At 44.1% G+C, this 25,454-nt stretch overlaps 2 protein-coding genes across 2 annotated transcripts; both read right to left on the bottom strand.

Moving 5' to 3' along the window:
- Positions 1-1,809: 1,809 nt before the first annotated feature.
- On the bottom strand, positions 1,810-12,321 carry LOC144326785 (vomeronasal type-2 receptor 26-like). Its single transcript, XM_077923602.1, has 6 exons — positions 12,197-12,321; positions 10,067-10,364; positions 8,792-9,598; positions 5,209-5,430; positions 3,739-3,865; positions 1,810-2,714 (listed from the first exon to the last, which is right to left on the bottom strand). The coding sequence occupies exons 1-6, from the start codon at positions 12,319-12,321 to the stop codon at positions 1,810-1,812; spliced, it is 2,484 nt and encodes an 827-aa protein (XP_077779728.1).
- Positions 12,322-17,714: 5,393 nt separating this feature from the next.
- Positions 17,715-25,221, bottom strand: LOC114591119 (vomeronasal type-2 receptor 26-like). The gene is made up of 6 exons (XM_077923601.1): positions 24,968-25,221; positions 22,885-23,182; positions 21,398-22,213; positions 20,129-20,356; positions 19,315-19,441; positions 17,715-18,619 (listed from the first exon to the last, which is right to left on the bottom strand). Exons 1-6 carry the CDS (start codon positions 25,219-25,221, stop codon positions 17,715-17,717), a joined length of 2,628 nt encoding a protein of 875 aa, XP_077779727.1.
- Between the last annotated feature and the right edge of the window lie 233 nt (positions 25,222-25,454).

Raw genomic sequence — 25,454 nt, 5'->3', positions numbered from 1 at the left:
ATAACCTCCTGTTCCACTGGTCTGGAGCATCCTCCCCCTGCATGTGACCTGGGAGATGGGCGTGGCCCTGACTGACTCCATGAGCCAAATCATGCAGCCATTTTGTCTGTCTCCTGCTGCCATGCTGCTCTCCTGCAGCCATTTTGTTCTCTTAATGTATTTTTGCTATATTTTACTCCTCCGTTGGAGGAGGATGAGGAAGCTGATGCAGTCCTGCAACCACAGGTCAGACGCTCATCCAGAACCTACAGCCATTTTGTCTCTCTCTCGCTGCCATGCTGCTCTCCTGCAGCCATTTTGTTCTCTTAATGTAATTTTGCTGTCTGCTGGCTCTCAGCCAGCATCACATGAGCTCAATCTCCATATGAGATGAACTCACAGTTTGTTAACTACTAGCTAAAGCCTGCCTTTCAGCGATCAAACTTAACTGAATATGAGTAATCTTGTTACTTTTAAGGAAAGACTCATGTCCCTAGACAGCGTCTTAAAAAGCAGAGACATCACCTTGCCAACAAAGGTCTGTATAGTTAAAGCCATGGTTTTCCCAGGAGTGATGTATGGAAGTGAGAGCTGGACCATAAAGAAGGCTGATCGCCGAAGAATGGATGCTTTTGAGTTATGGTGCTGGAGGAGACTCTTGAGAGTCCCATGGACTGCAAGAAGATCAAACCTATCCATTCTGAAGGAAATCAGCCCTGAGTGCTCACTGGAAGGACAGATCGTGAAGCTGAGGCTCCAATACTTTGGCTACCTCATGAGAAGACAAGACTCCCTGGAAAAGACCCTGATGTTGGGAAAGATGGAGGCACAAGGAGAAGGGGACGAGAGAGGACGAGATGATTGGACCGTGTTCTCGAAGCTACAAACATGAGTCTGACCAAACTGTGGGAGGCAGTGGAAGACAGGAGGGCCTGGCGTGCTCTGGTCCATGGGGTCACAAAGAGTCGGACACGACTAAACGACTAAACAACAACATGTCCCTTTATTCTTTTAAGAGGGATAAAAGGGGACACCAGGAATAATCCATTGGGGCAAGACAGATTGGATTACTTAACTAAACAGATTCAAATGAATCTGGAAACTAGCTTCCTGCTATCTTGAGGGGAATGTGCCCTCCTACAACACTCACTAGCATGAGTGAAGGAAGGATAATACTTAATCAATATATCCTTTCCTAATATCCATAACATTCTCGCATTTCTCACTAGCTCAAAAGGACCTAAGTCTTGAGGCACCTTGAAGAGCAACAGATTTATTAGGGCACAGTTTTCTCAGTATTTTGAACATAAAGTTTGTGAAGGAAAATACAGATATTAATTCTATCTACAATGAAGAGCAATCCATACCTCAAAGTTTAACATGTTTTAAATGGCTCTTAGCAATAAGGTATAAATTATTCCTACCATGTTTATTCACCACTCCTAAGAATCCTCCCATTGTGGTCTCTATATCTGTAAATAATGTTTCCATGCCCTTTGTTAACTGTTCCTGAATCAAAAGATTTCACTCTGAAATCCACTTTTTTACTCTATTTGTTTTAGCAGTCCTAATCAATTTTCCTATTAAAGCAATATTTTGAAATGCAGGAAGTGCCAAAGAACCTGAATTTTAATAGACATTCAGCTTTCCAAGTAAAAATAGCACAATTAAAAATAAAATTTATACATTTAGACACTTCTTAAAGGTTTGAAACGTAACCATCAGAAATGGAGCCATAAACATGCCTTTAAATCTAAAGCAACATTTGCAAGGCAGGTATGTCTTTTTCATCATTGCTGTGCTGGATAACAGTTGTAGAAAATGAGTAATTTAAGAACCAGCTTTTGTTGTCAGATGCTCCTTTGTGTTCAGATCAGGCCTGAGTACAATTATGTAGCACTTGGGAAAGAAGATGCAGCCCAGAAGCCCAGCACTGGAGGCCAAGATAGAGAAGATCTGCACAGCCACCATATATTTCCCCTTGGTGCTCAGGTAGGAGGGCACAAAGGAGACCCAAACGCTGCAAAAGACCAGCATGCTGAAGGTGATCAGTTTGGCTTCATTGAAGGCCCCAGGCAGCTTCCTAGCTAGGAAAGCCACTGTGAAGCAGATGGAGGCCAGGAAGCCCATGTAGCCAAGGGCAGCATAAAACATGGCAACAGACCCTTCATTGCATTGCAAGGTGATCTCTTCAGCCTGGGAGCTCATGTCAGACTCTGGGAATGGTGGAGAGATTCCCAGCCAGATAGAGCAGATGGCAACTTGGGTACTGGAACAGGAAATGACAATAGAGTTGGCCAGACTCTTCCCCAGCCATCTCCTCACCTTGTTCCCTGGCTTTGTGGCCAGGAAGGCCAGCACCACAGTGATGGTTTTGGCCAACACTGAAGAGATGGCAACTGAGATGATGATGCTGAAGGCCATTTGTTGGAGAAGGCATGTGGCTTTCCTTGGCCTGCCAATGAAGAGGAAGGAGGACAGAAAGGAAAGCAGGAGGGAAACAAGGAGGATATAGGAGAGGTCCCTGTTATTGGCTTTGACTATGGGAGTTTCCTTGTACTTAATGAGGATTCCTAACACAAAGCCTGCAGTTAGGGATAAAAAGATGGTCAAGGAAGCCAGGAGAACCCCCAAATATTCTTCATAAGCCAGGAAGGTGATAGTCTTGGGGAGACATTGATCTCTGGCCTTGTTCGGATGTTGATCTTCTGGACACCTGGTGCAATGTTCAGCATCTGGAAAGAAGAAGCATAAGATCAACCATATATCCTCTGTACTGCATTTGCAGACAGTGATACCAAAGCAGTCCCCACTAGAAGAACATATAAATATATCCAATAAAAATAATTGTATATGACTCAGGAAATCAGAAATCAATATTAATAATGTCAGTGATAATGGACTACTTGAGGCAACTTGTATGCCATCCATTGGTGGGGAAAACAATGGGGGGAGCATGGCCTAAGGGTCATCTAATCCACCCCCTTGCAATGCAGGAATCTTAACTAAAGCATCCAGGACAGAGGCCATCCAAGATCTGCTTAATAACCTCCAAGGAAGGAGAGTCCATCATTTTCAGAGGGAGTTTTTCCTGATGTTTAGTCAGAATCTCCTTTCTTGTAACTTGAAGACATTGGTTCGGGTCCTACCCACTGGAACAGGAGAAAACAATGTGACAGCCCTTTAGATATTTGAAGATGGCTATAACAGGCTTCCTGTTTCTTGTGCACCAGGGGATGGGACCCCCCGATCCTGTCCCTGGAAGCACAGGTTATCCTGCTAATTGGCTTTTTTAATTGGAGTAAACTACAGGCATTTGCTAGAGATGATGAGATAAGAAGCTGCAAAAATAAACTCAGCTACCAGGATTTAAAAGGTTTGCATTGAGAGGCGGTTTCATTCGGTCAAAGAAATGATGGGGGGGAGGGGACACTAGACTTCAGTTGATGCAGCCTAGAAAAACATGAGATGTTTTTGCTTATGCATCATACTGTTGACTCCTGTTAAGCTAGTGATCTACTAAAACCCCTAGATCCTTTTCACGTGTACTAATGGCAAGCCAGGGGTTCCCCATCTTACACCTGGTTATTCATGCCAAAGTGCAGAACCTTATATTCCCCCCCCCTTATTGAAATTCATTTTGTTAATGTGGGCCCACTTCTCCAATCTGTTATCATCAGTTCTAAATTTTCCTCTGTATATTGGAATGAAGCGATTTCCTCTTCCTCAAGGGCAGCCCTTTCTGCTGGCGTCACCCACCTTCCTGAGTGGAGATGGTCCCTTCTGCACAGGGAATGCAATCATAGCAGCAGAGTGGCATTCCTTCCTGAACACGTTTGACCAATCCAGGGCTGCAACTTTCCACACACTTGGAAGGAGGCAAGGTCTAAGCAGCAAGCAGCAAAGAAATTGTGTTAGCCCTCTATCCCCCCCCCCCCTCATGGAAATGAGACAGAGGCTTGTGAAGGCCCAGGATTCTCACGTGGACCTTGCAACTAAGCATAAGGCTGAAAAGACCATAACAGTTGCGTAGTTGTTTGAGGTCCAGGTGGCCCAAGTGGTACTGAATGTACATTTCTAGCTTTGGCCGGTTGGCTAGCCTAGGATGTTCCTGGTAAGGATTAGGTTACTCTCAGTTATCCACACTCTGCTAACCTTCTGTTTCTACTATTGTGGGGCTACTCATGAAGAAAATCTGGAAGCTGCAGCTGGTGTGAAGTGAAGCAGTCGGGCTGTACAGTGTCAGGGCAGCCAAGTGGGATTGAGGCAGAAATGTGGGAAATGGCTCACTATCACATCCTGCACCCCAGGATGGAATGCAAACAGGATGCCCAGTTTTAGTTATCTTATAACTAGGATGGGCTAGGTGAGAAATGGGCAGGACTTCTTCCCTTCAAAGCCCTTTCCCTTCTCTATGAAGAAGACTACTATTAAAAATCCCAAATTTCCCAGTAGGCAGTTGGCTCTGTTAGTAGTCAGTTGGCACTACAATCTCCAACAAAATTTATCCAGAATTCTCAAGGACCAACATACAGATGCTTAAGGACAGTTATACTCTTCCAGATCCATTGTTCCTTGCTCTTTAGTGTGGGTTTCTGTGAGGAAATGGGCAAGCTCACTTTCCTACAGGCTTTTTCAAAATCGTTAGGTATCTCTGTTGCCGTTTAGATCAAGGTGTTTATCTTTTCTGTGAGTTGCTGCCTGCCTGAATCATTCAAAAATATCCATATATGTGGAACAGAAGTGAATATCTGTTACTTCTGTTCCATATAATAAACCCAACTTTGTTTATTCCTTTGGTGCGAGAACTTCTTGTGGGCTTTAGGATAAAGGTGGACATGTATTCATAACAAGCCCATGTCAGGACTCCAGCGAAAACCCTAATCCTCTCTTTAGTGTGTCCTAGATTGTCAAAATATTGAATGTTGATGCTGACAGGCTAAACCTCTCTTTAGTGTGAGTATGAATGCATGTGGGTTCATGACAATTTAAATATGGTAATGGCTGGGGGAAACCGTGGCCACCTCATCTAATTACTACAATAAGCAACCCCCCGGAAATTGCACTCCAGAACAGTTGAATCCTACATATTCACAGCTTGACAGAGATTTCATGCTAGGTTGTCAAAATGTTCAAAGCTGATGTTGACAGGCATTTGAAGGCAGCCCCACACAAAGCAGGAGACCATGATTAGAGATTAGATAAAATGCAATAGACGGTATCTCCCACCTTGTTGAGCCTTTTGGGCAACACATCTGCATCAATGGTGCACTTTAGCTCTGAGGATCCCTGTCTCTTGATGCTCCCAAACCTCACTCTAAGGTTGGTCCAATTGGGAAACAGCACCCAGTTCACGATGTCCCAGTCAGCTCCCACTTCCCCATTCTCATCCAAATGCACTCCGTCCATGGAAGAATTGTAAAACTGGGCATTTCCCAGGAAAGGGTGGAGCTAGAATGGCAGAGAAAAGGGCAGTGTTTGGAATATGGAAAACAACAATGGCTATCCAACTTTCAATTCCTGGCTCTCCTCTGACTTGGATCTGGGTGCAGACTCAAGTAGCTTTGAGTGTGGGCTACATTGAAATTTATGCCTGGGTATATTTGCTTAGGCCACCAATCTGTACACAGTTATTTGGTTGTGTTCCCCATTCAACTTAATGATAAAAAGCTTGGTTTAATGAATATTAATAGGATACTAATGAAAGGACACCAAAAATTCTACAAGTGTCCATGTATATCCAACTCTATCCTGATAAGTACATGAGACATCCAGATAATATAGGCTCCCATCACTTGGACAAAAGCTGGAGCTTAGTGGAACTCAGTAGGTTCCAACATAGAACCCAGGTCAGGAAGGAAGAAGCCGCAAACCAGAGGTTTTCAACCTTTCTGAGTCCACGACTCCCTTGACCAACTACATAATAACTTCCAGTAGCACCTTAAAGACCAACTAAGTTAGTTCTTGGTATGAGCTTTCGTGTGCATGCACACTTCTTCAGATACTTCTTCAGATTCAGGTATCTGAAGAAGTGTGCATGCACACGAAAGCTCATACCAAGAACTAACTTAGTTGGTCCTTAAGGTGCTACTGGAAGGATTTTTTTTTGTTTTGACTATGGCAGACCAACACGGCTACCTATCAGGTATCTGAAGAAGTGTGCATGCACACGAAAGCTCATACCAAGAACTAACTTAGTTGGTCTTTAAGGTGCTACTGGAAGGAATTTTTTTTGTTTTGACTATGGCAGACCAACACGGCTACCTATCTGTACATAATAACTGTAATAATAATTTATTATTTATACCCCACCCATCTGTCTGTGTTTCCCCATCCACTCTGGGCGGCTCCCAAGAGAATATTATTAGTCATAATAATAAAAAAGTGATAAAACATTGAAACATTAAAAACTTCCCGAAACAGGGCTGCCTTCAGATCTCTTCTAAAAGTCAGGTAGTTGTTTATTTCCTTGATATCTGACGGGAGGGCGTTCAACAGGGTGGGCGCCACTACCAAGAAGGCCCTCTGCCTGTAACCTCACTTCTCGCAGTGAGGGAATTGCCAGAAGGCCCTTGGAGCTGGACCTTAGTTTCCCCCTTTGACCTCTCTGCAGCAGTACAGCCCCCTCCATGGTGGAGGCGGGGCTCCTATCAGGGACTGACTAGATGAGAACGTGTGGGGGAAACCAGCTGATCAAGGGCCCCTGAGGATAGCACAGAGGGAGAGGATTTGGAGCCTGGCTCCTGGTGGTGGACACACCCCTGAGGAGGGGAAGAGCTCTGAAGTGCTAGAGACTGGGAGCTTGGAGGATGAGGAAATGGGGGGGGGGGAAACAAGCAGTTGGACCCCAGCACAGAGCACAGACAGGAATCAGACATGGCAGCTTCACCACAGAGTCCATCCCCCTGACAGCTTTTCTGCTGGCAGCCTGACAGCCCACCCCCCTTCCCAAAACAAGGTGTCTGATGCATATCACAGTGCAGGGAGCCAGGCAGAAACAGAAAGGGTCCCTAGGGGCTCCCCATAGACAGAGGGAGGGGCTTGACACAGAGGGAATGTGAGGAAGTGGGAGGTGCAAGACAGTCCAGGCAACTGTTTGCTAAAGTGGAGCATCTCTCAGAAGTCTCTGCTTGTTTTCTGCTCTGCCTCCTTAATAAAACAACTCACTGCAAGTTAGCTGGTGCTTCCTTCTCTCTCCCTGATCTGTGTCAGAAAACTTGAGGCACACTTTGCAGCTGATGAACCTTCGCATCCACAAACACATGGCCACTTCTATTCATGTGATCTACGGAATCTAATTTATCTATTAAGAGGAGGGGGGAAAGGAGGGACAGAGGTCGGTGCTGCAATTTGTTTTCCCCACCATCATTCGAGGCACCTCAGGGCACTGCAGCATTTCGTGGTGGGGTGGGGAGGAAGGGGGTTGCTGGGGTCTGCAAGGTGGCCCAGGAAAAGGGGAACAGTGGTGCAATAGGGCAAGCATAGGGCTGGTTCTTCCAGGGCACCCTTGGAGAAAATGTAAAACACATTGTGGTTCTTCAGGGGGGAGTTGTGGAGGGTCGTGGGGGCTGACGGCTGCTGTGGCTCCTGGGATCTGGGCTGCTGCCACTGTGGTTCCTACTGCCTGCTGGGGGAAGGGAGGAAGGGAAGGAAGAGAGAAAGAGAGCAAGGGGAGAGGGGGAAAAGAAGAAGAAGAGTTTGGATTTGATATCCCGCTTTATCACTACCCGAAGGAGTCTCAAAGCGGCTAACATTCTCCTTTCCCTTCCTCCCCCACAACAAACACTCTGTGAGGTGAGTGGGGCTGAGAGACTTCAAAGAAGTGTGACTGGCCCAAGGTCACCCAGCAGCTGCATGTGGAGGAGCAGGGAAGCGAACCCGGTTCACCAGATTATGAGTCCGCTGCTCTTAACCACTACACCACGCTGGGGAAGGAAGAGGAAGGGAAAGGAGGTGAAGAAAGCAGTGGCATACAGTGCAGGAAGCCAACCCACTTGCCCTTGGGGAACAGGCAGGTCTTGGCCTGGGGAAGCAGCTCCACTCACAGGCAAGCGGGAGGGAAGCTGGTGTTGCCCACAGCTCCCCTGACAACCACCCAAGGCACCCAAGGGAGCCATTGCTCACTGGTTGATAACCGCAGCCATATGGTGAGAGGGAGCCTGCAACACCATCTCTCTTGCCAAAGGGAATTCTTACATTGGGGGTTAGGGGTCTTGCTCCAAATGGGACACTGCAGCCAAAGGGGAAGGATTGGTGTCCATTACCAGAGGGGCCTCTTGAGAGTCCCATGGACTGCAAGAAGATCAAACCTCTTCATTCTGAAGGAAATCAGCCCTGAGTGCTCACTGGAAGGACAGATCCTGAAGCTGAGGCGCCAAGAATCTGGCCACCTCATGAGAAGAGAAGACTCCCTGGAAAAGACCCTGATGTTGGGAAAGATTGAGGGCACAAGAAGAAGGGGACGACAGAGGACGAGATGGTTGGACAGTGTACTTGAAGCTACCAGCATGAGTTTGACCAAACTGTGGGAGGCAATGGAAGACAGGAGTGCCTGGCGTGCTCTGGTCCATGGGGTCACGAAGAGTCGGACACGACTAAACGACTAAACAACAACAACAACCAGAGGGGCAGTGCCCTCTAAGGGACTTTTGTGTATGGGGGGGGGGCACAAAGAGGATCCAATTCAGGGCACTTCAAAAAACAGTTCGATAAATTTCACCCACTACATTCCCCAAGTTCTCAGACCTTCTCCAAGATGATAATTCTGGACCGTCATATTTGGCAGAGATGTCAGTGATGGAAAAGGAAATACCTGCCATGGCTGCAGCCTTTGAACTTCCAGACTATCCTTCAACTTCCACTTAGATCTGGAGGAATATGCAGCATTTAAGGAACGTGCCACAGCATGGACTGTGTTGTAAATCCTGTGACTGTCTGAAGAGAGGATTTTTTCCAGATCGTCTTGAGGAAGCATCTCCAGATCCTCTCTTTCTCTGCATCTTGTCCGGCCTTTCACTGAAAATGCATGCTTTACATAGGAACAATGAAAGCTATCCTCCCAAAACTTCTTGATAAAGAAATAGCGACTAAAGTCATCATGTTGTGCCCAATTATTTTTCCCAAGAAAAAAAGAAAAAATACCCAGAATGTGCTGGTAATCTAAACCACTGAATATTAAGTTCAAGGAGATGTCCCACATCGCTGTTGTGATCAAGACTTTTCCTGCAGTGGGTTTTTTAAAAACATGGATCAACTCTTTCACAATTGTCAGCCCCGCTGCTAAATAAATATTTTCTACATAGTAAATAAATACATTGACTTGTCCCCACTCAATGAATTGAGAACTACTGTATGTCAATGTGTTAATGCCTAGTTTTAGGATGAAGCCTTGTGAGAAGGCAACGCAAATGCCGCTCTTTGTAAGCAGAGGCGTCAAGGTCTTCACGAACCTCTCTCCATTGTCGGTGTCTTGAGTCAGAAGACCAATGAATGTCCAGTTGAAGTGAAGGAGCAGCTTGACAATTCCGGGGTACAGGGCATCTTCTTGGGGGACCATCCTATAGAAAAAGGGAAACTCCCTCTTGTCATTCAGATCTCGGGAAACAAAAGCATAATTGACCTGGCAAGAAGAGGAAGATTGTTAGATTGTTTTTATTTTGGATCAAAGCTGCAATATTTGGATCTAACAAATAATTTTATTGTGAAGATGAATATTTTCCCCGGGGCTTTCCTTGACACATAACATTGGACTCTGTTTCTGTCTCTAGAAATAATTGAAAGCAGTTTTTTAAATTTGTTATTGTACTACTGTTTCCCTGATTTTCTTTTGTATATCTTGCATCATTGAAGTGTTACTGTTTTTGCTGTACACCACAAGATTTTTAAACTCTAAGGTGAGTTGTAAATGTTTTGAATTAATAAACAAAATACCAGTGTTTTGCTTGGAAAAAATGTTTCCAGTTACTCGAATTTCTAGTAGCATGGCTACCAGCATAATGGGCATGGAGTGCATAGAATCACTAATTGACACACATGGAAGGAAAGTAAAGGTAGTATGAGAACAGGCTAGACCCCTCTCCATTCTTACCTGTGGGATTTTATAGATGCCCAACATGGTGGAAATCAGGATGGAGTTCTGAGAGTCAGAGTCAGCCCCTTCAAGAACAGCGAGCGGCTGATTCTGTTCCCCACAGTTGAAGTTTGGGACATTCACCTGCCCAGCAGAGAGCAGGTCTGCCAAAGCTTCATACGTCACCCTTTCATGAAAAAAGTTATCATGGATGCTGTAGCCTAGTGTGATGTTGGGCAAGAGCCTGGGATTCTGGTTGATCTGCCAAATGGCAAACAAAAAGGACAGGAACAGCCAGTAACTTGTTCCTGCTTTCCTGCAAAAATGTACATAGCACACAATCATTATCCAGCATTCTACCAATATATCACATTCAGTTCTGCCTTTTTGACAAGTTTTTAAAGGTAATAGTGTTTCATGCAAGATCCCAGGGTGTGGGTGGCTGGATAGTCTTTTCAACTAAAAGTTTTTATCTTTTGGAAAACAGAATGGATGCAGATGATCATTCTAGTGATGGAATTAGTCATGCCCAGCCCTGCAATGAACAATGGCTGATAGAAAGATTTAATGGAAGCCAAATCCCAAAACTCAACAGCTGATCCTCATTTAAAGAACAAGAACAGATAAAATATTTTAAAGGTTCATTAAATGACAGGACACATTTACTGTTGTCTCCCTGCCCCCCTTCTTTCGTGAATTAGAGTGACTTCATTTGAATCACAGTGTCTTGTGCTCGTGATGTTCTCTGGGGGTCTTCTGAGTGTGTGGTTCTCTTGATTTGAAATCAGTGATAACAACCACTTATGTGGTAAATCCTAGGGTTCATCACAGCTTTAGACACAACTAACCCCACCCTAGAATTTCCAGGAAAATAATAAAACAAAAATAGCTTTTAAAAAGCAAAAAAAGTGCAGAAGGTGCCCTGGCCCTTTCCACTTGCGAAACCAAGAATGAACCCCTTTAGCCTGGGAATTGGGACTCATGAATTTGTTAGCTAAAGGAACATCTCTAACCCCATTCCATGAAATGACTTACTGTCTAAAGCTGGTAGAGGGAGACTCCTTGAAAGTGTGTGGAAAAAATGTAGCTATCGTGGCAGAGATGAGCCCACTCATGAGGTGGTCTCCTGGTCTGGAATAACTGAATGGGTCTAGTTCATCTCTCTCCAGAGTCAAGGGGCATTTCACCTTCACTCCACATTCCACATAAGGCAGAAGCAGCAGCAACAACAGCAACAGCAACAGCAGTAGCAATCCCATTCTGGAACTGCTCCCTTCCTTGTGACTGCTCATCTCAGAGAATTATTTGATGAAGCCAAACTCTTTTTGCTTTCCTAATGTGGATGGAGCCCAACTACAGCTTCAGTTTTGAAGGGGATGGAAGTCAACCTCAGACCTTCATAATCCAACTCACCTGACCTAAATTCCAACCCAAACTCTCATTGGAACAAAAGGCATTTATACCCCCAGTCTTTTCCAAATGCAAGATGTTGCCTCATAGTGCTCTTGATTCTCATGCTTACTTCAGTGCACTCAACTGCGATCTGTGAAGTCTCTGGAGCTTGCTTGAGACGATGAAAGAAAATCACTATGATTTTGATAATTACAAAGGAAAGAAGCAGCAGCTCTACAACATCCTGAACAGTTTATGAATATTCATGTGCAGGGGTAGTAGTTGGGAGAAAAACATGTTTGTGAAAAGAAGAAGAAGAAGAAGAAGAAGAAGAAGAAGAAGAAGAAGAAGAAGAAGAAGAAGAAGAAGAAGAAGAAGAAGAGTTTGGATTTGATATCCCACTTTATCACTACCCGAAGGAATCTCAAAGCGGCTAACATTCTCCTTTCCCTTCCTCCCCCACAACAAACACTCTGTGAGGTGAGTGGGGCTGAGAGACTTCAGAGAAGTGTGACTGGCCCAAGGTCACCCAGCAGCTGCATGTGGAGGAGCGGAGACGCGAACCCGGTTCACCAGATTCCGAGACTACCGCTCTTAACCACTACACCACACTGGCTCTCCCAGGTCTAGCTCCCATTTCTGAGACGCCAAACCCTCCTCACTTGAATTTAGGGACACCAACTTTAGGGGACCCTGGGAGCCCAGACAACCACATGCCCCCCCCCCCCCCGTGGATGCTCAAACTCCACCCCTTACAGCTGTCGCCACGTGCCGTCCACAGCCGTCCACTGCTGTCCACCACCACTTAACTTCTGGCACTCTGATGCCCCATTAACAACTGGGCTAGGACCTGTGTCTGCGCTAAAGCCTGTACATGTCATCATAATCATAATCATAATCAATTTTATTTATACCCCTCCCTCCCCGGCCAATGATGTGGCATTGTACATGTGCTGGACACCCACAGTATAGGGCCCAAGTTGGTGCCGCTGCTTGAACCCCAAGTCACTTTTGCTCAGGCCAGGCCCACCCCGACGGCCTTACATTTGATATTTTCCTATAGGGAGTGTTTCCCTCTCACAGCCAAGTTGGAAGGAAGTTCATTCCAACTCAGTATGTCTTCTAACTCAGTATGTCTTCTAACCAGACAAGAGTATGCTCCCATGACTTCAGTCCCTTATTCTCTCTAACCAGAGCAGCTCTTCTCTGTGTAAACTCCGCTCAAGAAGCAGTTCCTCAAGGCTTGGGCCAGAAGAGAAGGGGGAGGAAGAGCAAGAGGTGTAGCTGGTGAAAGCAAGTGTGGTGGGAAGAGACTGCTGAATTAATTTTGAATTCCAAACATGGCTGAAAGTGAAGCATGACATGGGGAAGGTCACACTCCAAGTCTGCACTGCAAGGGAGTTTGGAAGTCAATGCAAGCAACTTTTTGAAAAACAATCTTTGGACATCTACAATGGCTTAGCCATGCTTACCTCTCGCCCCATGCTTTCTGGGCACACGTGTGTGCTTTAAAGCTCCAAGTGGTGGTTTGTTTTGGCTGTTTATTGTTAAATATGCCTTTGTATTCAGATCAGACCTCAGCACAATAATGTTGCACTTGGGCACGAAGATGCCGCCTAAAAGCCCAGCACTGGAGCCCAAGATGGGAGCTGACAGTGGCTTTGAGACTAGAGAGGCTGCACTTCCCGTGCTGCTACCTCTGCTCAAAGATGTTTTGGAAGAGGTCCTAATCCATTTTCATTTAAATTTGTATTTTTAAATACAGGAACTGCCAAAGAGTATGAGTAAGAAGAGTAAGAAGAAGGCACTCAAATGAATGAATGAATTTATTACAACGGTCACACACCAGTTCCAGCCCACATACAATATCAAGAAAGTCCATTAAAAGTAAAGCTTAATCATTTGGACACGTTTTGAATCCATCAGAAAAGGAAGCTTAAAAATTGTTTTTTGCAAGTTGAACCCAGGTGTGCACTAGCTGCATACAAGGTAGTATTCTCGCACTGAAACATTATGGATTCTACACTTGCCAGATTTAAATCTGAAGGCCAGAGCAACAGAGATCAATATAAACTGAAACATGCAAAGTGGCAAATACATTTACAGAGACGCTGATTCTGTCAGATGTAGCTATTTCTGAGGAGGAGACAACCTCTTCGCACAAAATTACCAGCTTCTATACTTTCCATTTGCTTTTGCCAAGCATAGTTTCTGATGTCGAATTGTTCACATTCCCTTTGGTGAGCATAAATACCAGGACATGCCTACATGCAGTGCTATTTTTCTAGAAAGAGAGGGGCTGGAACTCACCCTTCTTTCTCTTAGAATGGCAATGGTGACCACCTGAGAGGTGTCAGAACTGAGTTCCTCTGAGTTCCAATTGAAAAAAGCCCTGTCTACACGAGGTCATCACATGCATCCAACTGTTCCCCTTCCTTTATGTCTGAGTCTGATAACTTTACTCCTCCAAAAACCACCCATCTCCTTCCTGACTACCTAAAATCAACATCACTGTCCTGTCCAAAGCCAAAACTTCCAGTAATGTCCTTCCATGTAGTAATTTTTCTTGTAGAACTTTTTACTTCATTCTATGACATCCTTACAGCTAAGAATCAAATGTCCTGTTTAGGTTTTTTCTTGTCAGGTGCTCTCTCAGGTTCAGATCTGGCCTCAGTATGATAATGTAGCACTTGGGAATGAAGATGCAGCCCAGAAGCCCAGCACTGGAAGCCAAGATAGAGAAGATCTGCACAGCTACCATGTTTTTCCCCTTTGTGCTCAGATAGGTGGGCACAAAGGAGACCCAAACGCTGCAGAAGACTAGCATGCTGAAGGTGATCAGCTTGGCTTCATTGAAGGCCCCAGGCAGCTTCCTGGCCAAGAAAGCCGCCGTGAAGCAGATGGCAGCCAGGAAACCCATGTAGCCAAGGACACCATAAAACATGGAAACAGACCCTTCATTGCAATGTAGGATGATCTCTCTGGAATGGGAATGCATGTCAGACTCTGGGAAGGGTGGAGAGGCCCCCAGCCAGATGGTGCAGATGACAGCTTGGACAGTGGAACAGGAAATAACAATGGAGTTGGCTAGATTCTTTCCCAGCCATCTCCTCATCGTGTTTCCTGGCTTTGTGGCCAGGAAGGCTAGCACCACAGTGATGGTTTTTGCCAACACTGAAGAGATGGCAACTGAGAAGATGATGCTGAAGGCCATTTGTCGGAAAAGACAGGTCACTTTCCTTGGCCTTCCAATGAAGAGCAAGGAGGACAAAAAAGAAAGCAGGAGGGAGATGAGGAGGATATAGGAGAGGTTCTGGTTGTTGGCTTTGACTATGGGAGTTTCTCGGAATATAATGAATATTCCAAGCACAACACATGTGGTTAAGGATAAGAATAGGGCATTCACGGACTGAAGCCACATTGCTATTGCCGGAGAGCGCTGACTTTTTCCTGTGGACAATTGGACTTTAAACAACTACCCGTGAGTAGAACGGAAAATTGGATTATTAAACATTTTTAATTTGGCACCGAAGCGGGAAGGTTCCAAACAGGAAGTCCGCCTTCCGCTTTTGTAAATAGATTGAAGCAAAGACATTGCAAGCTAAAGTTTGGAAAGTTTTTTATAAAGGATTAAATCTCTATTGGCTGAAATCACTAAACCCCCCTTGGAAGCAGGAGAAGACGGGGGAAAGTTTAGATTGTTTAAGCCTGCAGGAGGGAGAGTGAAGAAAGATAAATTACCACCGTTTTGAACCTGGGAACGGGCTGCCAGGAAGACTGACGTTTTGGGAAAGTTCATTGACTGTGAATAAAACGTATGTTGACAGATAGTGAAATAAGAGAAACATATTGATTCCAATGTTTCCTTTTGCACTTAAAAGGAGCAAAATATTTGAAAATCGAAATTAACTTTGTTAACTTTGTTGCTGGACCTGCTTTTAAAAGGACGGATACAAATAGAAATTGTTTCCCCTAGAGGGAGCTTTTGAAACTGTTGCAGGAGTGGAGCTGGGGAATTCACCAGCTGCAGAGATTAAAGATCGTGAGAATTAGACATTGACCTTGAACAAGAATGTGGACACAAGAAGCCTTAGTGATTGCTTTTTGCAAAACAAGTGCCTTATTGGAACAGCTTCATGAGAAGATGGATGCGATGATTACTATAACTGACAGTTTTGGACAAAGAAGGATTGATGTGGGACAAAAAGTGAATACTTATACAGAAACTATTCAGGAACCGACCCAGGAATCTGCTTTGACATGGCAAGGTGTGGAGAAGACAAAGGAGGAGGTTGTTGTTGAACCTCAAGTAATACAAGGGGAGAGAGCCTAGGCCTTGTATGAACATAAGCTGTTGTCTTTGAAGACCGAATCTGGAGAAAGTCAGAATTGGAGAGATGGAGCCCCGCTTGGATTGGAGAAGGAAAGTTGGAAAGATCCCCTTATGCAGGGATGTTCTGGCTTTTGGGATCTGGCTTTGGGCCAGGGGGAGTTTGGAGTGGTGGGGGCTTTTAACTTGGGAGGGATTTTGAAACATGCTTTGAAATATCCTTTGGATTTTAGTGCTGACTATGGAGAATGGGCTGACCTGTCGAGAAGGGATAAAGACATTGTTAGGTTGGAGTCTCCCCGAGATCTACTCCTCAGTGACAAAGGAAGCTGATGCAGTCCTGCAACCACAGGTCAGACGCTCATCCAGAACCTACAGCCATTTTGTCTCTCTCTCGCTGCCATGCTGCTCTCCTGCAGCCATTTTGTTCTCTTAATGTAATTTTGCTGTCTGCTGGCTCTCAGCCAGCATCACATGAGCTCAATCTCCATATGAGATGAACTCATAGTTTGTTAACTACTAGCTAAAGCCTGCCTTTCAGCGATCAAACTGAACTGAATGTGAGTAATCTTGTTACTTTTAAGGAAAGACTCATGTCCCTAGACAGCGTCTTAAAAAGCAGAGACATCACCTTGCCAACAAAGGTCTGTATAGTTAAAGTCATGGTTTTCCCAGTAGTGATGTATGGAAGTGAGAGCTGGACCATAAAGAAGGCTGATCGCCAAAGAATTGATGCTTTTGAATTATGGTGCTGGAGGAGACTCTTGAGAGTCCCATGGACTGCAAGAAGATCAAACCTATCCATTCTGAAGGAAATCAGCCCTGAGTGCTCACTGGAAGGACAGTTCCTGAAGCTGAGGCTCCAATACTTTGGCCACCTCATGAGAAGACAAGACTCCCTGGAAAAGACCCTGATGTTGGGAAAGATGGAGGCACAAGGAGAAGGGGACGAGAGAGGACGAGATGATTGGACAGTGTTCTCGAAGCTACAAACATGAGTCTGACCAAACTGCGGGAGGCAGTGGAAGACAGGAGGGCCTGGCGTGCTCTGGTCCATGGGGTCACAAAGAGTCGGACACGACTAAACGACTAAACAACAACATGTCCCTTTATTCTTTTAAGAGGGATAAAAGGGGACACCAGGAATAATCCATTGGGGCAAGACAGATTGGATTACTTAACTAAACAGATTCAAATGAATCTGGAAACTAGCTTCCTGCTATATTCAGGGGAATCTGCCCTCCTACAACACTCACTAGCATGAGTGAAGGCAGGATGATACTTAATCAATATATCCTTTCCTAATATCCATAACATTCTCGCATTTCTCACTAGCTCAAAAGGAACTAAGTCTTGAGGCACCTTGAAGAGCAACAGATTTATTAGGGCACAATTATCTCAGTATTTTAAACATAAAGTTTGTGAAGGAAAATACAGATATTAATTCTATCTACAATGAAGAGCAATCCATACCTCAAAGTTTAACATGTTTTAAATGACTCTTTGCAATAAGGTATAAATTATTCCTACCAGGTGTATTCACCACTCCTAAGAATCCTCCCATTGTGGTCTATATATCTATATATCTGTAAATAATGTTTCCATGCCCTTTGTTAACTGTTCCTGAATCGAAAGATTTCACTCTGAAATCCGCTTTTTTACTCTATTTGTTTTAGCAGTCCTAATCAATTTTCCTATTAAAGCAATATTTTGAAATGCAGGAAGTGCCAAAGAACCTGAATTTTAAGAGACATTCAGCTTTCCAAGTAAAAATAGCACAATTAAAAATAAAATTTATACATTTAGACACTTCTTAAAAGTTTGAAACGTAACCATCAGAAATGGAGCCATAAACATGCCTTTAAATCTAAAGCAACATTTGCAAGGCAGGTATGTCTTTTTCATCATTGCTGTGCTGGATAACAGTTGTCAAAAATGAGTAATTTAAGAACCAGCTTTTGTTGTCAGATGCTCCTTTGTGTTCAGATCAGGCCTGAGTACAATTATGTAGCACTTGGGAAAGAAGATGCAGCCCAGAAGCCCAGCACTGGAGGCCAAGATAGAGAAGACCTGCACAGCTACCATGTATTTCCCCTTTGTGCTCAGATAGGTGGGCACAAAGGAGACCCAAACGCTGCAAAAGACCAGCATGCTGAAGGTGATCAGCTTGGCCTCATTGAAGGCCCCAGGCAGCTTCCTAGCTAAGAAAGCCACTGTGAAGCAGATGGAGGCCAGGAAGCCCATGTAGCCAAGGACACCATAAAACATGGCAATAGACCCTTCATTGCACTGTAGGATGATCTCTCCAGCCTGGGAGCTCATGTCAGACTCTGGGAAGGGTGGAGAGATTCCCAGCCAGATGATACAGATGACAACTTGGACAATGGAACAGGAAATGACAATGGAGTTGGCCAGACTCTTCCCCAGCCATCTCCTCATTGTGTTTCCTGGCTTTGTGGCCAGGAAGGCCAGCACCACAGTGATGGTTTTGGCCAACACAGAAGAGATGGCAACTGAGAAGATGATGCTGAAGGCCATTTGTCGGAGAAGACAGGTCACTTTCCTTGGGTGGCCAATAAAAAGAAAGGAGGACAGAAAGCAAAGCAAGAGGGAGGTGAGGAGGATATAGGAGAGGTCCCTGTTATTGGCTTTGACTATGGGAGTTTCTCGGAATATAATGAATATTCCTAGCACAACACACGTGGTTAAGGATAAGAACAGCACAAAGGAAGCTAGGAAGATCCCCAAAGGTTCTTCATAAGCCAGGAAGGTGATGATCTTGTAGAAACATTGATCTCTGGCCTTGTTTGGATGCTGATCTTCTGGACACCTGGTGCAACGCTCTGCATCTGGAATGAACACAAGGAATATCAACTTTATTGCCTTATGTACTGTTTTTCATTAACAAAAAGTAATACCAAAGTGGTCTCCACTAAAAGGAAACCTAACTATATTCAATAAAAATAATTACATATAACCGGGGAGAGCATTTTTTGGTATTAATAATATTACGGGACAGGAAAACCTGAGGCAATTGGAATGTCTTCAATTGGTGGTAAAAACACTGGGGAGAGGATTCCACATACTAAGGGAATCACAAGGCCCTCAATAATATTTCTGACAGGAATAAAAGAATTTTAAGCCATGGTAACCCTTTTCCAGAAAGGATGTCCATGTTAGGATAAGGGTCCCGAGGCCAAAAGCTTCTAAGATGACACTCAAAAGGGACCTCGTTCGACTCAACTGTATGAAACATTTGTGCCTGACAATCATCCGGGAGTTCATGGTGCCTCTTCTGCCAAGTTTGACTAACCGTCAAAGTAATGTCAAATTCCCACATCCCAGGATTTTCTCCCACTCTGTGTAGGCTTCCAATTGTCATTGATCCTGTCAATACAGCATATATGAACACCCAATGGGGAAAATGCCCAGTTGTGTTGTAGCAGTACATCAGTTCTAGAACTCCCCTTTAATAAACTGTGGACACCAGAAAGGTCCTTTGTCCTCTTCCCCAAGGGCAGGTCTTTCTTCTGGTGTCACCCACCTTCCTGAGTGGCCATTGTTCCTTCCGCACAGGGAACGCAGTCATAGCAGCAGAGCAGCATTCCTTCCTGAACTACCTTGAAGAATCCAGGCTGGCAACTTTCCACACACCTGGAAGTAGGCAGGGGCTGAGCATAAAGGGGCATCAAGGAAAACGTGTTAAGGCTGATGTGTTAAGGATGATAACAATATTTTGTTTAATTATTTTGAGCCATATTTATACACTACTTTATTGCAGCAAAACCTCTCATGAGAACGTGCCCCTGTTTGATCCAAGCCCTAGTTCCTTTTGCTTCCCTTCCCCTGTTGCTCAGCTCTGTTTCAGTTTCCCCCCTTGTACATGATAAAGTGTCATGATCACTGTATTAATCAGAGGTAGCTAAACTTTATTCATTTGAGACCCATAGTTAAATTTCCTAGAAGGGTTCAAGTTAGGAGTCCATCTCTTTTTGCAAACAAATCTATTGCACACTTTTCTGGAAGTTGTTCCATAGAACATGGATTTACAGGAGCATTTCAGGAAATATTGCCAGCACTGAGGCTGCTAAAAGCCACATTCTCTTACAGATTTTAAGTTTTAAATGGTTTAAATATGAGAGGGGAAGGGGGAAACCAGTGGCTGCATCATCTAGTTACTAAAACAGCCACCTTGAAATTACACTCCCATAGTAGCTGATTCATGCATATACAGAGTTTCACAGGGACCCACAGTTAGATTTTCAAGGAATACAAGAAGCATTTGAAGGCAGTGTGACACAAAACATGATTTGAACTTATCGGATGGGAAATCTAATAAAACATATTATTTTCCCCACCTTGTTGAGCCATTTGGGACACACAGTGGCATTCTGGTCGATGGTGCACTTTAGGTCTAGGGATTTCTGCCTATTGATGCTCCCAATCCTGTCTCTAAGAAGGGACCGATTTGGAAACACCATCCAGTTCACAATGTCCAAGTCAGCTGCCAGTTCCCCGTTCTCATCCAAATACACTCCGTCCATTGAAGAATTGTAAAACTGGGCATCTCCCAGGAAAGAGTGGAGCTAAAATGGCAGAGAAAAGGGTCACATATAGGGGAAACAACACTGACTATTCAACTCTGCACATTTCATGCTTGGATCTGCTCTCATTTGGGATTGGCTACAGAGTGTCAGGGACTGGTTGGGCAGTTTGGTGGGAAGCACCAGCCAGGGAACCCCCAGGGGAGGTAGGCTCAGAGCCAGGGCATTGGTGGTGGGACACTGAGGTGAGCTCAGAGGAAGAAGACTGCAATGAGGGGCTGGATGCTGAAGGGGCAACAGGGTTTAGTGAGCAGGGAGAGTCAGTGACTGGGAGCACAGGAGAGGGGTCACGAGGCTGCTGGAGAATCCAAGGACTCTTTCTCTCCTGCTGAGACAGGCTCCCCTCCTCCCTGGTCTCCAAGAACATGCAGGAGAATGAAGAGGTTGGAACAGAGACCAGAGGTGCCTTAGAAATGGCAGAAGGCAGGTCCCTTCAGTTCTGGCAACTGCCCTATAGGGGCCAGACTGATTGGGAGGTGTTGCTGAGTTGTATGCCGTTTTCTTGAATAAACTTCCTGCCTCTGCATATTAATGGAATCAGAATATAAATAAACCAGAAATATGACAAATGTACACATGTATTAAACTCTATCGTAATGAGAACATGAGTCACTCAGGCACTTAATACAGGCTCCATCAACACACACAATCTTTGGACAAAGGATAGAGCTCAGTGGAGCTCAGTTGGTGCCAAAATATCACAATAAACAGGAGGGAAGAAGGCTTTGGGAGAGAGCCTGTGCAATGCCATCTTCCCTGCCCAAGGGATTTCTAATGGAGGAGTGGGGGTCAATGGGCCACTGCAAGGCAAAGAAGAGATTAGGCCAGTGGTAGGAACTGATACTAGAGAGACTATAATCTGATGGGGGATAGAAAGGATCCAATTCAGGGCACTTCACAAAGGGGTTTTCAAAACTTCCCCTCCCCAATACATCCCCCAAGTTCTCAGACAATCTCCAAGGCAACCATTCAGGAACTGATTGTCATGTTTGGCTGAGATGTCATTGATAAGAAAGGAAATACCTGCCATGGCTGTAGCCTTTGAAATTCCAGATTGTCCTTCAACCTCCACTTAGATCTGGAGGAATATGCAGCATTTAAGGAACGGGCCACAGCTTGGGCAGTGTTGTAAATCCTGTAGCTGTTTAGAGATAAGAGTCTTTCCAGATGGTCTTGGGGCAGCATCTCCAGTTCCTCTCTTTCTCTGCATCTTGTCCAGCTTTTCACTGACAATGTATGCTCTGTATAGGAACAAGTAAAAGCTTCCTCCCAAAACTGCTTGATTGCAAAGAAAAAGGCAGCCATATAATCATATTTTGCCCATTTCTTTGCCCCAATAGAGAAAGAAAGAATACTGTGGAAATGTTTGATATCTAAACCACTGTAGATTAACTCAGCTAAGTCCACACTCAAATCCCACATAGATGTTGTGATCAAGACTTTCCCTGCAGTGGGTTTGACCAGCTGGTCAAATATCATTCCAGTGGCTTTTATTCCCATCCAGAAATAAATATATTCTACATAATAAAGAAATACATGGACTTGTCCCCACTTTTCTAATTGAGGAACTTTGACTGTCAAATTTAATCTATTAAATTGTGGAATGCTTAGTGAGATGGCAACACAAATTCCACTCTCTAATAGCAGGGGTGGCAATGTCTTCATGAACATCTCTCCGTTTTCAGTGTCTGGAGCAATGAGACCAATGAACTTCCATCTGAAGTGATGGAGCAGCTTGACAATTGCTGGGTATATGGTGTCTTCTTTGGGGACCGTCCTATAGAAAAAGGGGAACTGCCTCTTGTCATTCAGAACATGGGAGCCAAAGGCGTAGTTGACCTGGCAAGAAAAGATCGACTGTTGGCTTGCAATGTTTGGGATCAAAGCTGAAATAATTCTTACCCCCAATAACATATATCTGTTTTGTAAATACACACTTTTTTTGCCCAAACTTTCCTTGGCACATAAAACTCGATCCCATTTTTATGTTTATGTATTCCCTCAGTTCCTGTTTTCAACTTTTTAAATATGCTTTTATCCTTCTAATTTAATCGTATTATACGGTACATATATTTCAACAATTTTGTTACTGTTTTATATTGTGCACTGCTAAAAGGTTTTTTATTTATTGAGTGGGTTATAAATGTTTTCAATTAATAAACAAAATATCACGGTTTCTCTCAGGGGAAACTTAGCTGCTTTATCCCATTTTTATTGGCATGGCCACTAATACCAGTGAAGTTCCCTTCCTTCCCATTTTATATGCACAGGCACACACACACACACACACACACACACACACACACACACACACACACCAACATTTGACACAAATGGAAGGGAGGAAAGACAGGTTGTATCAACAAGATCACAGCAATTCATCTGACCATTCCTTATCTCCTTTCTTCAATCCCTTGACCTCCTATGTCTTCCTCATTCTGAGTTGATACTACCCAACACTTTCATCCCTGAGAACCTCAGTCAGATGATCCCACCATCTCCATTCCTACCTGTGGCATTTTATAGATGCCCAACATGCTTGAAATCTGGATGGAGTTCTCAGAGTCAGAGTCAGCCCCTTCAAGAACAGCAATCAAGTTATTCTTTTCTCCGCAGTTATAGTTTGGAACATTCGCCTGTCTAGAAGAGACCAGGTCTACCAAAGCTTCATACGTTATCCTTCCATGAAAAAAGTTCTCATAGATATTGTAGCCCAGAGTGATGTTGGGCAAGAGCCTGGGATTCTGGTTGATCTCTTGAATGGCAAAGAAGAAGGACAGGAGCAGCCAGTACCTTGCTCCTGCTTTCCTGCAAGAATGCACAAATCACATCATATCCTCCAGCATTCAGTGAATATATCACTTCCAACTCTTGCTTTACTTGGACAAGCTTCTAAGGATAATATAAAGTCCTGGATCCAATTTCTAGAATTTAATCATGCTTACACTGATCCAGATTCAGAAGTTTTCAGCCAATCCCCACTTGATGATGCCTGAGTGGTGGGAAAGCCTTGTTCAATCACAACCCATTATCCCTTGGAAAACAAAACTAAAGTAGAGGGAATTTTTCATGATGGAATTAGACATGCAGAGACTTTCTAAGAACCATAAGAGATAAAAGGTTTTTAGGAAAAGAGGGTACCTTCTATTATATGTGGTGGTCTTGTGAGGTGGTAAAAGCTTTCTGGGAAATCATATATAATGAGTTAAAGAAAATGTTTTAAAAAAACCTTTGTTAAAAAACCAGAAGCTTTTATGTTAGGTATAATAGGTACAGAGATACTGTAAGAAGATAAAAGACTTTATGTAAACAGTTAAAATCATTGGCAGGGATAAAATGACACTGGTAATGTTTTGAAATGTTGTAAGTTAAAATGTATAAAATTACGTAAAACCAATAAAAATTCATTTTAAAAAGGAGAGAAAAGATTTTTAAAAGGCTTATTAAATGACATAGAACATCTATTGCTCTCTCTTCCTCCCCTTGTGCTCTTGATGTGCTCTGGGGGTCCTCTGAGTGTGTGGTTCTCTTCACTTGATTTGAAATCAGTGATAACAACCGTTTATGCTGTAAATCCTAGGGGTCATCACAGCTTTAGACACAAATAACCCCACCCTAGAATTTCCAGGTTAATAAAACAAAATCATTAAGTTTTAAAAAGCAAAAATGTGCCATGTCTGTGTCTGAGTGATGTCCTTTCACAGCAGCCTTGCCCTTCATAGCATTCATATTGTTGCTTAAGATGCACCCAAGTTTTCTTCACTGAATGGAAGTTCCTGGAATTTTGCTACATTTCTTTTTAAACAATTGTTTATTTCTATATATATATAAACAGGCCGAACTTTAGTAGAAGTTTGACAGCATTAGCCCTCTGGCTGATCCTGCTCCACCATTCATTTTTGGAGGTAGGGACCCAGGTCCTTCAACATCCCCCTTGAAACCCAAGAGCTTTCTGACCATTTCCTCAAACTGTTTCCAGAACTACAATTTGCAGCTTCCTCACAAAATTCTGTTGGTGGAGGAGGAGGAAACTGAGCTCCTTCCCCTTCCACAGGAGCCCATCCATGGACAGAGCTCTGCTTAGCAAAAGCAGCAGAGGTGGACAAGTCTGCCAGAGAAATGAAGGTGACCTTTCTGTAGTTTCCCCATTTCCATGCTTTCCTATTTTTTCCTATTTTTACTTTGCAGTGTCATAATATTGGAGGGTTCCTTTGGAACATATCTTTTGAAACCTTCCCTACCTGCGGTTTGTTGCTGGATGCAAATAATCAGTACAAATGCGCAATAGAAAGTAAATAGAAAAATAATCAGACTGAATGCTCAGTATAGAGGAAATCTAGAAGATATTTACAACGGTTTCCTTCAGTTATTTCAGGCTACCGTGTTGCTGAAGTTCATAGTATTGATTGCAATTTAGGGGGGTGGACAACGAAGAGCAGCAATGCAGAAGGTGCCCTGGTCATTTCCACTTACGAAGCCAAGAATGAAGCCCTTTCGCCACAGGCCTCTGAGTAGGAGAGAGCCTGGGAATTGGGACTCATGCATTTGGTAGCTAAAGGAACATCTCTAACCCCATTCCATAAAATGACTTACCGTCTAAAGCTGGTAGAGGGAGACTCCTTGAAAGTGTGTGGAATAAATATAGCCATTGTGGCAGAGATGACCCCACCAATGAGGTGGTCTCCTGGTCTGGAATAACTGAATGGGTCTAGCTCATCTCTCTCCAGAGTCAAGGGGCATTTCACCTTCACTCCACATTCCACGTAAGGCAGCAGCAGCAGCAACAGCGGCAGCAGCAGCAGGAGCAATCCCGTTCTGGAACAGCTCCCTTCCTTGTGACTGCTCATCTCAGAGAATTACTTGATGAAGCCAAACTTGCTTTCCTAATGTGGATGGAGCTTCATATTTGAAGGGGATAGAAGTCAACCTCACACCTTCATTGTCCAATTCACCTGACCTAAATTCCTACCCAAACTCTCATTGGAACAAAAGGCATTTATACCCAAGTCTTTGCCAAATGCAAGATGTTGCCTCATATTGCTCTTGATTCTCATGTTTACTTCAGTGCACTCAACTGCGC

This window comes from Podarcis muralis, chromosome 2 (assembly GCF_964188315.1).
Source record: "Podarcis muralis chromosome 2, rPodMur119.hap1.1, whole genome shotgun sequence".
In the NCBI taxonomy this organism is placed as follows: Eukaryota; Metazoa; Chordata; class Lepidosauria; order Squamata; family Lacertidae; genus Podarcis; species Podarcis muralis.
Note: the sequence above shows the minus strand (reverse complement) of the source record. Positions and strands in the feature narration are given on the sequence as shown.